Below are 15,619 nucleotides of genomic sequence, written 5' to 3' on the forward strand. Positions count from 1 at the left end.
TTCAAAATATATATACGTATATATACTGTAAATATTAAGTGTCATTTATTCTACATAATATAAGTCATAATCCAGTGAAAACTACAGTATCTATACCTGGTAGATTAAAAGAGAGCTGATATTCCTGCAGAAAATTAAATAGAAAAAGATAAAATAATAAAGAGTTAAAGCAAACAAATCCATTTGTATTATTTCATTCCCTCACACAGTGAGAATTGGTAAGGAATCGGAATCGTTAAGTTCTTATCAATTCCCATTCCTAGCATTAACACAGGGGAAAAAATAGTTTTATCTTTTTCTTTTTTGTGATTTAGTGTATTTTTCTGTCATTTTCTGCATTTTTCTTGTCGATCTGTGCTTTTTTGGGGTCACGTTCTGTGTTTTTGTTGTTGTTTTCTGTATTGTCCTGTCATTTTGTATCATTATATTAACAGATAGTGTGTCTTTGGAGCTATTCTGAAATGTGTTTTTGTTTTGTGTGTTTTTGTTGTCATTTTGTTTAAGTGGTTGTTGTTATTTTTCTATTATTTTTTTGTGTACTTTTTGCATTTTGCTGCCAATTTGTGTGTTTTGGGAGTTATTTTGTGTATTATTGTGGGCTTCACAATCCTTCCAACTTCATGAATTACAATTTTGGGGATTTGCTTTGGGGGAGGAGAAACCCTGCGATTGAGACTTTTTACGCTATTGTACTTTTACTACAGATAGAACGTGAATGCGCATTGACTTTAGTTGAGCAGCCAATAGTAACAGCCAGTTCGCGGAGCACTCAGTTTGGCTGAAAGGTCACGTTGATTGATTTGATTTTTAAAGCTTAAATAAAAAGATTCATTACAAAGTCATCTCAATGCACTTATCAAAATATAAAATACATAATAAGAAAGAAAAAAAATGCAACAAGATCCACATGAACAAGCATTTAGCGACAGTGGGAAAAAAACAACTCTTTTTTTCTTTTTTAACAAGAAAAAATCTCCGTTAGAACCAGGTTCAGAGGTGGCAGCCATCTGCGTGGACTGGTTGGTGTTAGTGGACAGAAGGACCAACAGAACAGGATAGAGAGATAGACCATCAGAGTGTCTCAGACTAGTTGAGCCGTGAACCACAGATCAGGAAGTGACATCATCAGCTTCACGACACCTGAAATAGAGCAGAGAGAGAAGGACGAGGAGAAGACACTGACTGCAGAAAAACATGATACATTATTATCAAGTCAGCCTGTGTTGGTCTTGGGCCTCACTCCCGTTGACCGTTCACAGACGAGCCCATGTCCGCTCTAGTGGTTAGGTTATGTTATGATTCAGTCCTGTTTATGCGGAGTGTAAATCATAACCAGCTACATCAGAATTTGAGTCTCCTCCCATTTATAGAACCAGAAAATGTGACAGTTTACGGACGAGCCCATGTTCGCTCTAGCGATCAGATTGTTATGATTCAATCCTGTTTATGCAGACTGTAAATCATAACCAGCTACATCAGAATTTGAATCTCTTCCTGTTTATGTGAAATCTAACAGCAACCTTTGATTAAAATATAATCAAAGGTTAGGATGAATTTATGACCAAATGAAGCAAAAAAAAAAAAACTTACATACTGCAGCTTTAATACATTTTAAACATATTTACAGTGTAAACCATGTGAACAATTATTCTTGTTTATGAGTGAACACAGACAGTGGCTCACTCAATCTCTGTATAATAATAATAATAATAATAATAATAATAATAATAATAATAATAATAATAATAATAATAATAAATTAAGATAATAATAATAAAAATAATAACACATTAAAACAAAATAAAACTGATAATGAAAAATGATAATCATCATCATGTGACTGTGGCACCCTGCTGTTAATTGGTCGTGTATCAGAGCAGATGTTGGCCACAGCACCTCTAGTGGTCAACATCAGATCCTGCAGGAAGCCCAAGAAAAATACTATCCAGGCTGTAAATCCCTCTGCACATCAGCCCTTCAGATTTTAAGTGTTGTAAAGTATGTTGGGAGGTGATGCATTGACCAGTTCTGAGGTAACACCACTTTCAATTTATAGCTGCTGCTTTGTAGCAAAGCTAAATCAATGTTTATAAGCACTAGGGAAACCTCCAGAGATCAGAAACGAGGCTCATCTCTGTCATCAGAACTTACAGCCTGCAGCTACACACACACACGGCCTGGAATAAGGAATTAATGGGCTCATATAATGTTTGTTTGAGCTGTTACACCCAAACGAGCTTTTAATTATAGAGGTGTGCTCTGAAGTGAGGCAGAAAATGTGCTCGTGTCGGCAGAAAATCCTCCTGGTTGCAACCAGAGCAACACTCAGCGTTTTCATCTCCTGCAGCTCACTGGAGTGTGTACACGTGACTTCCCTGATTAAAGTAATGAACTTATTTAAGTGCTGCAAATAATAATGAGCGTCTTAAAATACCAGTGTTAAGTAGCACTCTCATTTGCTCCGTTAAACTTTAGAGCTTATTGACGCCTGTTGGATGGAGGCGAGCAGGTTCAACCAAGCGTGATTTAAATCTCACTTACTGTACATTGATTCTAATTTGTGTCGCACTGAAACATAGTTGGTAATATACGCAACTAAGCTTTCATGTTTCATAGTGTAAGTATAAATTTGATATTGGAGGTAATTATCAACCATTAATAAACTCTATTAGTATGCTATTTTGGAGTACATGTGCTCATTTTTGGTTCATTAGTGCATGATAGACTTTACTAGTGAAGTTAAAACTGTCACTAATAAGCATGATATGCTAATAACGGGGAGAGGAAAGCAAATTCAGGCTTGCCATTGGCTTCCGAAAATCTTACGATTTTATATTACTCAGCAATCAGGGAGCTGTATGTGGTTCTAATCCCTCCTACTTCATTTGCTACGTGGAGGGGAGGCAGACATGGTAACAGGTGGCCAAAAATGGTCTTAAAGTGCCAAAAAGGTGGCAGGGAAAGAGTGAAAAGTGACTAAAATGGGCCAAAGGCAGTCAAGAGTGCCCAAAAAATAGGCAAAAAAAAGAGGAACCAGGTGGTATTTAATGACAAATAGCTAATATGGGCAAAATGTGGCAAACACTCGTGAAAAAGGGCAAAAATGTGGAACCAAAAGAGGCAAAATGTAAGGAAAAAAGGAAACAAGTGGTATTTATTGGGCAAAAGTTAACTTATTTGCATGAAAAGTGGCCAAAAAAAATAAAGAACGGACAAAAATTTGATTGTGTCAAAAAGAAAACGACAACAAAATATACTGAATAATAAAAAGAACAGAGACAACGATAAAATACACAAAATGACACCAAAACACACACGCTAAGAGAGAAAAACAACAACAAAGACACACTAACTGATCACCACAAAATACACAAAAACAACAGAGAAACATAACTACCACACACCACCAGAGACACACACACTGAACTAGAATAATTAAAATAATACCAACAACACACAAAAACAACAACAAAAACACACAAAATAAGATTAAAAAATATTCTGAATAATATAAACAACAAAATACACAAAATGACAGAAAACACACAAAATGATGATAGAAATGATTTTGATTAGAACAAGAACTGAAAATACAAGTCATTCATGGATTGTTTATTTACGGTAGCCAATCAGGTGAATTTAGCTGGGAGCGCCATGTTGGCCTGCTTGTGGGTGTGTCTTGTGTGTTTGTTCAATTATTGTTGGTTTAGAAGAGAAATATAGGGAAGTCAGTGTAACTTAGATCACAGGTAAAATGGAATTATGAATACAACAGAAACAGAGAATTCATCATTTTGTGATAATTTGAACATCTTTTTGCCATGTTTTTGTCTTTCCTGACATAATCTGTTTTACATGCTCACATTTACATAACCTCGTATACTCAATAACTGACTTTTGCATAATGAGTAGAACAAATGACATGTTTAAACAGTTCTTCTTTACAGTAAGACAATAACCTTAAAACATATTTTTCTAGTACTGCTCAGGGTAATATGGTGCTCCAGGCGAGAGTAGACTCTGGCGCCCCAAAAACACACAAAAATGACTCCAAAAATCCAGCAAAAATACGCAATTAAACAAGAAAAATACAGTTAACAAGAAAAACACACAAACCCTTTATTCTTTCCTGGTATAAATGCTCAGATTGGTCATAATTCTGACATGAATGTTGTTAATGTTTTTAATGTTGGATCTGAAAATTCCATTTTTATGGCCTTAAAAAAAGGTATAAACTAACACCAGTGAAAACAGAACTGAGAGGAAAACGCTTGAAGGAGCCTTTATCTCACTTCATTGACTGAAACCACCTTTATATTTTTTAATTACAATCCATTTTTTTTTTTTTGTCATGTTTATTAATTTACTTTAACACAAGATTAAGTTTTCGGTCTTGTATTAGAGGTTTGTCAAGTAAATGTGAAGGATGGGTTGGAATTTATCATTCCTATCTTTTAATTATTCATTTATTTTTTTAATTTCACTTTGAGAATTTCATTTTTGCGCCCCTCCAGCAGATGGCACCCCAGGCGACCACCTGGTTTACCTATGCCCAAAGCCGGCCCTGACTACTAGTACACTGAAGTACAAATGACGTAGGGGGGATTATAACCAAATCCAGCTCCATAATTTGTTGTAATATTTTGAAATATCAATGGCAAGCCTAAATATACTTTTACTCGCCTGTTATTAACATATAAGGTGAAACTTTGTGCTTCACTAGTAAATGTACTCACACAGTGGTAAACCAAAAATGAGTAAATCTACTCCAAATGTCAGTACTGGTGAAGTCTGTAGGTGGTTAATATCACTCACCTCAAATGTATGCTGTAATTGCGTTCCATGAATGTACAACAACAATGTACAGATACAAATTAAAAATGAACTTACATTTATTAACAGGCCTTAAATACAAATTGTTACACCTGAAAAGCAGTAAATTGATATGTATCAAAAAAGAAGAAAAAAAATCACTTTAAAATGTGCTTAAATATAAGTCTAAATTAAATAATGAAGCATTATATTACCTTATTTTCTACAGATAATGCTCTTTTGTGTGTGTGCTTTTGTAGATCTGAGCAGCTGATTATTAATTGTGTTTTTTTTTCCTTTCCTCCACAGATGCCCTGCAGGTCACATGATCCGTGTTAACGGCACTAAGAAGTCGTGCGTGTACACGCTGTGTGCGACCCGTCCCTGTCACAGAGGCACGTGTGTGGCCCAGTCGCCCTCTAAGTTCACCTGTCACTGCCCTGAAGGCTTCAGAGGACGTCACTGTGAGACCACGCTGGCCGTGTACAGGGAGGCCGTCGGCCTCAGCTTCAGCTCACTGTTCGCCATCTGTATCTGCTTCATGGCTCTACTCGGTAACCAGCGCCTCTTCTTCTCTGTTTGCTTTTTAACAACGTTTCATGTGAACAGACTGTGGTTTATGTCTCAGTAAAACTCCAAGGCTTCAGGCTGATAATCTGTTATTTTATTAAATGTCATTTAGTCTGTCAACATCAGTGGTGGACAGTCAGCAAGACCTTCTCTGGCTAAACAGCAGCAGAATATACATTACATCATGGGATATTTTTCCACAAATATGTATTAAATTATTCCTCAGGTTGAGATTTAGGATAGTTTTTATCCAATCATATTCAGCCATCATGTGTATCTAAAATCTGCCCTCAGGCCTTCAGTGTGGGCACTAGGGCTGGGCAATATGGTCCAAAACTCATAGCTCAATATTTTTCTCAAATTAGCGATATACAATATTAATCTTGATAATTTTAATTAGGATGAAGTCTGACCAGAAAGACAATTCTGGGTTAAAATGGCTGATACAAAATGCCACAAAGACTCATTTAGTAACAAACAGCTGCACAATATGTGCCACTTTTGCTCCTCTAAGGGACAGCACGTGTGAGTGAGTTCTGCACTGTGGCTTGTTTAGTGGTAGATCTAGGTTAGGACACAATCAGAAATCCATTAAACTGGGCTTTTCGTGCTGTTCTGAGAAGGAGAGAAAGCAGTGACTCCTAAAACATTTTGATACAAAAACAGCTATTGATTTAGGCGATATTGTAATTTTTTATATCGCCGAAATAGTAAACGCGATATATCTTCAATCTGGATATTTTATCCGGCACTCGCGGGCACCAGTGTAGCACCAGTGTAGCACTGGAGCCAGCTAGCGGGCGTAGTACAGGCACATCAACTTCTACTTCCTGTTTCTGACACGTGATAACTTCCCATTCAGGTTGTGCCGTACCTGGTATCAGAGGATAGATCTGGACCTCCTGAGTCTGAAAATGGCGGTAGAGTCTTATATGAGCCGCTGGAGGCAGATCACACATTTTTTTGGATGCAGTATAACGTCTACTAAAAATCGACTTACAAAATAAAAGTCTCCGACCCGGCCGTGTCATCGCTCTGTCCCCGCGAGGATGGAGAACAAACACGGTACGATCAGCTGTTTTTAACGCATCATACGAGGATGCAGGGGGACCGCGATGGCAGCTCTGAGGTAGACTGCAGTCACACAACAAACACAATCAATGTATCACACTTGTTTCCACGTAATGAAGTGGTGTCAGGGTCGGTGCGTGCTGGATCTGGCCCAGGGGCCGCTGGGGGCCGAGGTTGCTTCTTTGGTTGGAAAGAAACTGATCCAATCAGAGTCGTACAGAAAGAACGTCATATATTCTGCATCAAGCAGTGTCAAAACAAACATGGCGCCCGCCACGAAGAACGTGTTCAGAGCTGCTGTTCTGTTTTATAAGACCTGGATATATCATTATATATGGATATATTATTATATATGGATATATCATTATATATTGATATATTGTTATATATGGATATATTGTTATATATGGATATATCATTATATATGGATATATCATTATATATGGATATATTGTTATATATGGATATATCATTATATATGGATATATTGTTTTATATGGATATATTGTTATATTTAGATATATTGTTATATATGGATATATTGTTATATATGGATATGTTGTTATATTTAGATATGTTGTTATATTTAGATATGTTGTTATATTTAGATATATTGTTATATATGGATATGTTGTTATATATGGATATGTTGTTATATTTAGATATATTGTTATATTTAGATATATTGTTATATATGGATATGTTGTTATATATGGATATGTTGTTAGATTTAGATATATTGTTATATTTGGATATATTGTTATATTTAAACATATTGTTATATTTAGATTTATTGTTATATATGGATGTATTGTTATATTTAGATATATTGTTATATATGGATATATTGTTATATTTATATATATTGTTATATTTATATATATTGTTATATTTATATATATTGTTATATTTAGATATATTGTTATATATGAATATATTGTTATATTTATCTATATTGTTGTATTTAGATATATTGTTATATTTAGATATATTGTTATATATGGATATATTGTTTTATTTAGATATATTGTTATATATGAATATATTGTTATATTTATATATATTGTTGTATTTAGATATATTGTTATATTTATATATATTGTTATATTTATATATATTGTTACATATGGATATATTGTTGAAACCACAACAAGAAGAGGTTTTAAAACCATAAGTCTGCTTGGCGCGCTATGGTCGTCACGTCCACTCTTCATTTGATTGGTTACTCTGCGTGTGTTTACTCCGCCCCCTCAGCCCCCAGAACTCAAACACTGGTGAGCTTCCAGACTAATCGCCTGTATGAATAATACAAGGAAATTAGGATGGATTCCAGGCTAACTTGTTCCCACCTCTGATTTAAGCAACTTAAGCTTTTCAAATTAAAACAATCATTTTGCAGGACTAACTTATAATGACCTGATAAAATAACCTCTGAAAGTCAGGGAGGGAATAAAACAAAGAAAACTCTTAGACTTAAATCAAGAATGATCCAACTTCACATGGAAGCAATAACAACCATGTTTCTGATGTGGTTAAATAAAGGTTGAATAAATAAAATAAACACATTTAATATACTGTGGTTTTGCTGATAAATGCTAAACTGAACGACAGACTGAGCTGGAAAAACCTCAACCCTCAGACAAAGCTATACGATGTTTATCCTCTTGGATTTAAAAAGACACAGATGTTAGAAATAAGAGCTTTTACATTTAGGTTAGCAGGTAAGCATTTGGATTTCAGATGGACCTTTTCAGAGGTGAGGAAATAACAGCATCCTGACAGTTGACATGAAATTAGAAAAGTGTTTCTACTGTTCAGGAAAACACTGATGATGAAGTGTGAAAAACTTAACACAAAGCTTTTAATTGGTCGTGTTTCTCACTCTCTGAAGGAGATAAACTCACCAGATGTTTCACTGATTTCTTCCATGTGTTGATGTTGATGTGTTGTCGTGTTATAGCCTGTGAGGATCACTGAGGGATGACGTTATCACACCAAGCCTGAGAAAAAACCTAATAATATCCAGCATTATTATCATCACACTTCCATTCCATCCTGATTACCTCCTCATTGTAGCAGCGTTTATACTCAGGTGAGATTAGCAGGAGGATGGCGTGCTTGTTATACAGTTAGAAAAGGTGAGGAACGTCTACTGGGCTAATCTGACAAAAGTCACAGCTTTTATTATTTCACTTTTCCAAGAAAAGTGAGAAACGCATCGTAGACAAGTTTGCAAACAAACTGCTCATCATATTCCCCTTAAATACTGTAGCTGTGAGTAGCTTTATTACTTTATATGTATTTGTTTTGTTTGTATGTGAACACGTGGGCCGCTGTGTTGATTTTATTCAACGTTCTATCAATGGATCCAGTAGCCTGCTGCGCTCTGATTGGATGAAACAGTTAAAGTGGGTGTCGTCTGTGGTGCTGAACTTTGAATTTGTGTTGGGGACAGTCAGCCAAACGTTCTCTTGTTCTCTTGGTTTGTTTGTTTAAAATGTCATAACCATGTGTAGAAAAAGCCAGTAATATTTGTGTATGTGTACGTTATAAAACAATCTTATCATGAGCTTTATTGGGTCTAAAGCAGGGGTTCTCAACTGGTCTCACCCTGGGACCCACATTAAATAGTAGTGACCCACTTTTTTTTTTTTTAGAATTCAACCAAACAAATTTAGTTTTTCAAAAATAGCTGTTGAAAACTCACATATATAATTTTATTTAAAACATAAATCTGGATATTTTCTTGTGCAACATGCATTTCACAGCAAACCTGTGGAAATAAAAGTATTGTTCAAAATAAAAGACGAGTCCAACACATTACAAAAAACATTAAGTATTGTCACGGCAAATTTGCGGTTGACCTCATTTGGAGACATGATTTATGCTCTGGTTGAATGATGGAGTCCAGTCGAAACATGATGATTTTATAAAAAAAAGATTTATTATAAAACTAAATTAAAAAGGACAAGAGAAGCTTCCATCCTGTAAGAATGAAAGGCAGCCCCCCAACAAGGAGGTCAAAAGGCTCCTGGCAGAGCAAAAAGGCAAGACCCACTCTAACTAACAGTTTCACAGCTTAAGCTTTTATACAGATAACAGAAAAAGTTCCACCCTGAGGTGAGGAGAAGGAGGGGGTCAGATGCCCAACAGTGGAAACGTTTGAGGATGATGAAGACGTGTATATTATGAGGAAGGTTGGGCGCCACTGTTATCTGTCCTTGATAGACTCTGTGTTGCACTGTGGATACAATACGATCTGTAATGTTTAATCTAACATGACTCAGCTGTTCAACAGTGCAAAGAGTAATGGAGTCATCATGTATTAAAACATGACAAATTGTACACATGAACACACATTTGACGATATGATGATGAATATAATAATTGCCATAACAGTATTTATTTATTTTGACCAGCTGTCTGTGACCCACCCAGTACAGGTCCACAACCCACTTTGAGGTCCCGACCCACCAGCTTTTGTCCCGGTATTGATTTGTTCTGCTAGTGATCAGCAAAAAAACCCACACACTACCTTTACATTGGACACGTTACTCTTTCTCAGGTATTTTTACACTTATATCTAAACTATTCATGTTATCCTCCCAGTGCCTTCGATTGGTTGATCTGATATTTAAATTGTCCAGTTTTTGTCTACACACCATGGATCAGCATTCAGATTTTATTGTAACATCAACACAATGACAACAAAGACATGTTACCCACTATAATCAATCATTGTGATGTATCTGATTAAAATTGAATAACAGCTTAGACGAGCACAGCTTTATGTTGCCATGACTTCCAACACTGGTGCTTGATTTGAGGATAACTTTAAACTAAAACTGTGCATGTTCAATTCAATTTAATTGGTTGAATTGTGTGCGGCGCCAAAATAAACACAAAAAATGACAGAAAATTCCATAAAACAGCAGAAATACACAAAAGCACTCCAAAAAATGTACAGAATTACAAAAAAAAGACACAAAAATAGCACACAAAGCTCTCATTGGTCTATATTCTAAATGCTGACATGAACAGAGGAGACCTGTTATAGTTATGCCAAGGCCAATGTATTTGTATAGAACATTTCAAGGCAATTTAATGTGTTTTAAATGACTTTACTGTTTTAAAGTGTGTTTGCACATTTTATGTGATTTATTTTTTTGGTTTTGAAGAAGAAGAATCATATTTTTGACCTTTTTCAGTAACATTTTTTACTTATTTTGTTGATTTTTGATTGATTCATTCTTTTGATTATTGAGAGGGGGGTGCAACATACACAACCGTTTGGGAACAACTGTGGGTCACAGTTTTATACATAAGGCTGACATTATCTGTTATTAGCATTAATAAGGTGTCATGAAGGCTGTTATTAAGTGTTGTTTGCTAGTTTATGACACCTTTGGAGCTATGTTGGCCTTTTTTAGGTTAGGAGGAGGGATCTAGTGGGGTTAGGTAGGATTAGGGTAACGAACGACACTTAATGACAGCCTTCATGGGACCTTATTTATGCTAATGACAGGTGTCGTGTCATGTAATGTCAGCCTTTATGGCTAAAACTTTAAGTAAACTGTTACCAAACTGTGTTATAGTGTGGCTAATGTTGGCTTACAAAACAACAGATGGAGTTATCTTCTGAGCTCCTTTAATTTACATCCAACTCTGTGATGTGTGATGGACAGAAACGTCTCCTCCATGTAGTTCAGGAGCAGCTCTAGAAGACAGATGTCCTTTATTTTTCTCCTTTTAAAATCCACAGTTTCATGTGGAGCTCTGAATATTCATCCCGTGCTTCTACCGTGGGCTGTGTTTACTATTCCTAAAGGATGCTGAGTGGAGACAGAGCCTCAGGCGGCGTTGTTCACAGAGAATCGTCAGCGCACTGACACGTTCCTTTTGTTTAATTGAGGACAATGAAAGGGAAACAGAATGAGGAACGTGAGGAAGAGCAAAGAATGGCAACAGAATGTGGATCACAGGGACTCAGAACAACAGCCTGAGCTGAACAGAACCAAGAGAAGACATCGTCTGTGTGTGTGTGTGCGCGTCTCATTTCTGATTCCACATCCACACACAGACCATCATTCCTCGTTTGCGTCTTCTTGCCTTTTCTTTAAAATGTGTCGTGTGACAAGTGTGACACCCGACCTTGATCCTGACGTGGTTTGGTTTTATTTTCAGCGTTAATGACTTGATTTGTAGGCCGACGCGCTGCTGTTTACCCAAACCTGCAGAAAGTCAGATGATCAATGTTCTCAGGGTGTTTCTAGTGGCTTTAAATGGTCGAGGCACGCCGTGCTCAATCGGTCAAGCCGTCCTTTATGAAATTTAAGTAGCAACATGGAAGGTTTGTCTACTGCTAATGAACAGCAGAGGTGGCAAAAGTACGAGTGTTCAGTGCTCAAGTAAACGTATAGATACTTGAATAAAAAATGTAAAAGTAAAGGTATTAAAGTTGCTCCCCGACGTGAGTAAAAATCAAAAAGTAAATGCTACTAAAAGTAAAACAAATAATAAAACAGGGTTTTAAACCAGCAAATTCCATATATTTAATTTTTTTAAGAACTTGTAGAAAACTGGTACACGGAAACAAGTTAAATATGTTACCTTTGACCACATGGAGAATTTAGCGCTCATTATAGATAACATTTGTAAATAAAATGTGTCGAGATAAAAAAAAAGTGCAAATGCTTAATTAAACTCAGAGCAAAAGGTAAAAGGTTGTTGGTTCGAGGGTTGTTCTATGTATGTAAGTAAGTAGTTTATTTATAAAGCGCTTTTTGCAGATAAAATCACAAAGTGCTGTACAGAGTTGTAGTAAAAGTACAAGTGCAACACAATAGAATAATAAAACAAGAGTGCATAAATATCATAAGAACAGCAACATGGGTCTTTTCTTGGTCTGAGTTCCTTTAATCATGTTCATGGTCTGTGTCCCTTTAGTTTAACCTAATAAGTTATTTTATTAGTTTATAAAGCCCCACACGTCCCGATGACCTATCACAGATGGTTTTAGTTTCTGAACCCAGACGGACCCTCAGAACCTCTAGTACTGATCTTTTAACTGTTTCAAAGAGTAAAAAATACAACGTTTGGAGACTCTTCAGTTTTTATTCTCCATGAGGGTGGAACAGTCTGAGAGGTGTTGTAGGAGGAGCCGAGAGTATCACCATTTTTAAACGTAAGCTAAAAACATATTTATTCCGTCTGGCTGTTATGGAGTGCTTAATGAGTTGTTTTTTTATGCTTAATTTTATGTTTTATATGTTTACAAATTCCTTCCTTTTCTGCTTTGTTTTTATTTAGGACTATTTTCTTATTTTACCATCTTTTTAATAATCTTATTAAATTATTTCTGTGTGCATTAGTCTCTAAAGCTTTTTTTAAAATCATTTTAAAATAAATTTTAACTTTTGTAAGAAAACTGCTGTAGAAATAGTTTGATTGATTGATTGATTGATTGATTGATTGATTGATTGATTGATTGATTGATTGATTGATTGATAGGGATGGGTACCTTTCACATTTAAAGCGATACTCAGTATCAATACTCAACGCTACCATTTTTTGATACTTTTGTGTGATAATAAATGGTAAATAATAAAATCATAAAATGTTCCAATTTACCATATTTATTCCTCATAATATTAATATCAATAACAAACTTCTTCATCATTAAAAACCACTGCGCTGTTTTTTGTTTTTGTTTTTTTAATAATAATGTACAAATTAAAAAGCAGCTTTATGTGACATGATTCTATGTTGCAAGTATTTCACTTGCATTTGAGAGAAGCAACCAATTTTCCACCAAAAGAACCAATATTTCATTCAGTGCTAGTGCCAGAGTTTAGTTGGTTCTAATCCTGTTAATTCTAAGAACCGTGTGTGGGAGGAGCCTGTTTACTTTATTCAGCCTGTGAAGCTGCGAGGTAATGGGATTGTCATGTTTCTGTGTGGAGCGGGGGTTCGGTTGGTTTAAAAAGCGGAGCCGCACTTTGGACTTCTTTCTATCAGCTGTCGTGAACCCAGAGTCATTACGCTTGTGTGTGCAATGTTGTGTTCAGGTACTACACAGGATTTTGCCTTCTCTTCCACTCTCTCACAGTCACAAGGATGCGTTCAGGTACCCAAACATGGCACCGTTTGATTTCACATGAATCAGTACCAGGTAGAACGGAAGGAACTCTACCTAAGAAAGTACCAAATTTGGCACAAATCCCTACTAGTTAGTTTCTATACGATGCTTTAGCTGAACTCTCTCACGTGTCACAGGTGGTTTAATGTTTAGGAGAGTGGATTAGCCATTAGCGTTAGCTCATATGTAGCAGCTACTTTAGCGTTTCTTCTTCTTACAGCAGATTCTAATTCTCTGGTGTGATTTTTTGGTGATTGTGTTGTTCCAGCGTGAGATGATGGTGATGGATCAGGTAATGCAGGGGTGTCAAACTCTGTTTAGTTCAGGAGCCGAATACGAAGTCGTTTGATTTTTTAACATTCATGTCCCCAAGTTTGTACTTTAAAAGATGTATAAATGATACATAAAGTATGTAATGCGCCTACAATATTCAGGCAATAAGTGATAGATCTTGTCTTTTAAATTTCATTCATTTTGTGACCAATTTTTTATTTAATTTGGGGAAATAATGTGAAATAATTTAAGGAAAATTGAATTCTTTAAACAATTTGAGATTTAAAATGACTACAGCCATGTAATAAAAGCAGGGGAACATTGAGATCACCCAATTATTATAGTTTAATTGAATTTATTACATTATTTGAACCGATTATTTGGTAATAATTTAGACATTGTTTTATGTTTATTCTTTCTTTTTAACTTTCTCCTGAAGGCTGAAATGGATGGTCTAAACTAAAGGTTCAGTTTTGGCCCCTGGACCTTGAGTTTGACACACGTGAGCTAAGGTGACCCACTGACACTCACAGAAAACATCAGCACAGAGACACAAAGTCTCTGTGTAACCAGCTATTGCCCCTCAGTATTAATACTTCATGGCCCAGGCTTCTGAATTAAACATGTTGCTTGAATATTAATGTGACACAGAAATATGTCTACATTTGATCCTTTGAACTTACATGTGTCTGAGTTTTGTCAAACCTAGGGTGACCACGTGTCTGCTTTTACCTGGACATTTCCTCTTTTCACGTCCTGTCCAGGGGAGTCAGGATAGATTCTAGAAATATATGGAAACAACTGGATTTCACAGGGAACTTTGAATATCTTAATTTAGAACAGTGGTTCTAAACTTTTTCAGCCTGCGACCCCCAAAATAAAGGTTCCAGATACCAAACATTGAAGAACAGTCATGTGGAGACAGGACCATCCATAAGGGGGAATAAAGGGGAGAGATTTTTGGGGTCCATCCATAAAGTCAGTAAAATGATGGTCCATTGTTCTATGAATCTGTGATAACCACATTTATTTATTCATCTGAATAATATCCACTGTTATCCAGGAATGTTTATGATTATTATATTCATCTTAAAGATGGAAATCCTGGTTTTAATCAGGAATAAAATAGTTAAAAGTGACCAAAAATGGGAGAAAAGGTAATGAAATGGGATTTTAAAAACCACATATTGGTTAAATGTTGCAATTAGAGTGAGCAAAAATAGACAGAAAAAGTGGTAAAAAAAAGGTTCAAAGTGTCAATATTGGTGTAAAAGTTGGAAAATTTGGTTTAATGGGCATGACAAATCATGAATGTGGTTCAATTGGCAAAAATAAGCATGAAATATGGTGAAAAGAGGTTAAAAGTGACAATAATTGGTCAATATTTGCAACATTAGGTGGAAAAGTGGTGGAAAATGACTTGAAAGTTGAAAAAAATGTGCAGAAAAGATATTGAAATTTGAGTGTGAAGAAATGAGAGTAATGTAGCAAAAATGCAATAAAAGGAGCAAACATTTGACAGGAAAAAGTGATGGAAATAGGTTAATATTTGGTGAGTTTGGTGTAAAAGGTGGTAAAATAGTTATAAGTTGCTTATCAAAAATGGCCAAAAAAAGTGGTAAAAAGGGTTCAAAGAGTCAATATTGGCCTAAAAGTGGCAGAAATGGGGGGAGGCGGGGTGGAGGTGGGGTGGAGGTAATGTAGTTTAAAATGTACAAACAGTTAGTTTGAACTGGCAACTAATGAGCATGACAA

General features: G+C 35.7%; 1 protein-coding gene across 1 annotated transcript in view; it reads left to right on the forward strand.

Annotated features, from left to right (window-relative positions):
- Positions 1-15,619, forward strand: part of LOC114459565 (neural-cadherin-like) — a 494,937-nt gene that overhangs the window by 461,371 nt on the left and 17,947 nt on the right. The window contains exon 35 of the mRNA XM_028441778.1: positions 5,122-5,366. Coding sequence (XP_028297579.1) covers positions 5,122-5,366 — 245 coding nt within the window. The remainder of the gene's footprint in view (positions 1-5,121; positions 5,367-15,619) is intronic.

This window comes from Gouania willdenowi, chromosome 3, assembly GCF_900634775.1.
Source record: "Gouania willdenowi chromosome 3, fGouWil2.1, whole genome shotgun sequence".
Taxonomy (NCBI): domain Eukaryota; kingdom Metazoa; phylum Chordata; class Actinopteri; order Blenniiformes; family Gobiesocidae; genus Gouania; species Gouania willdenowi.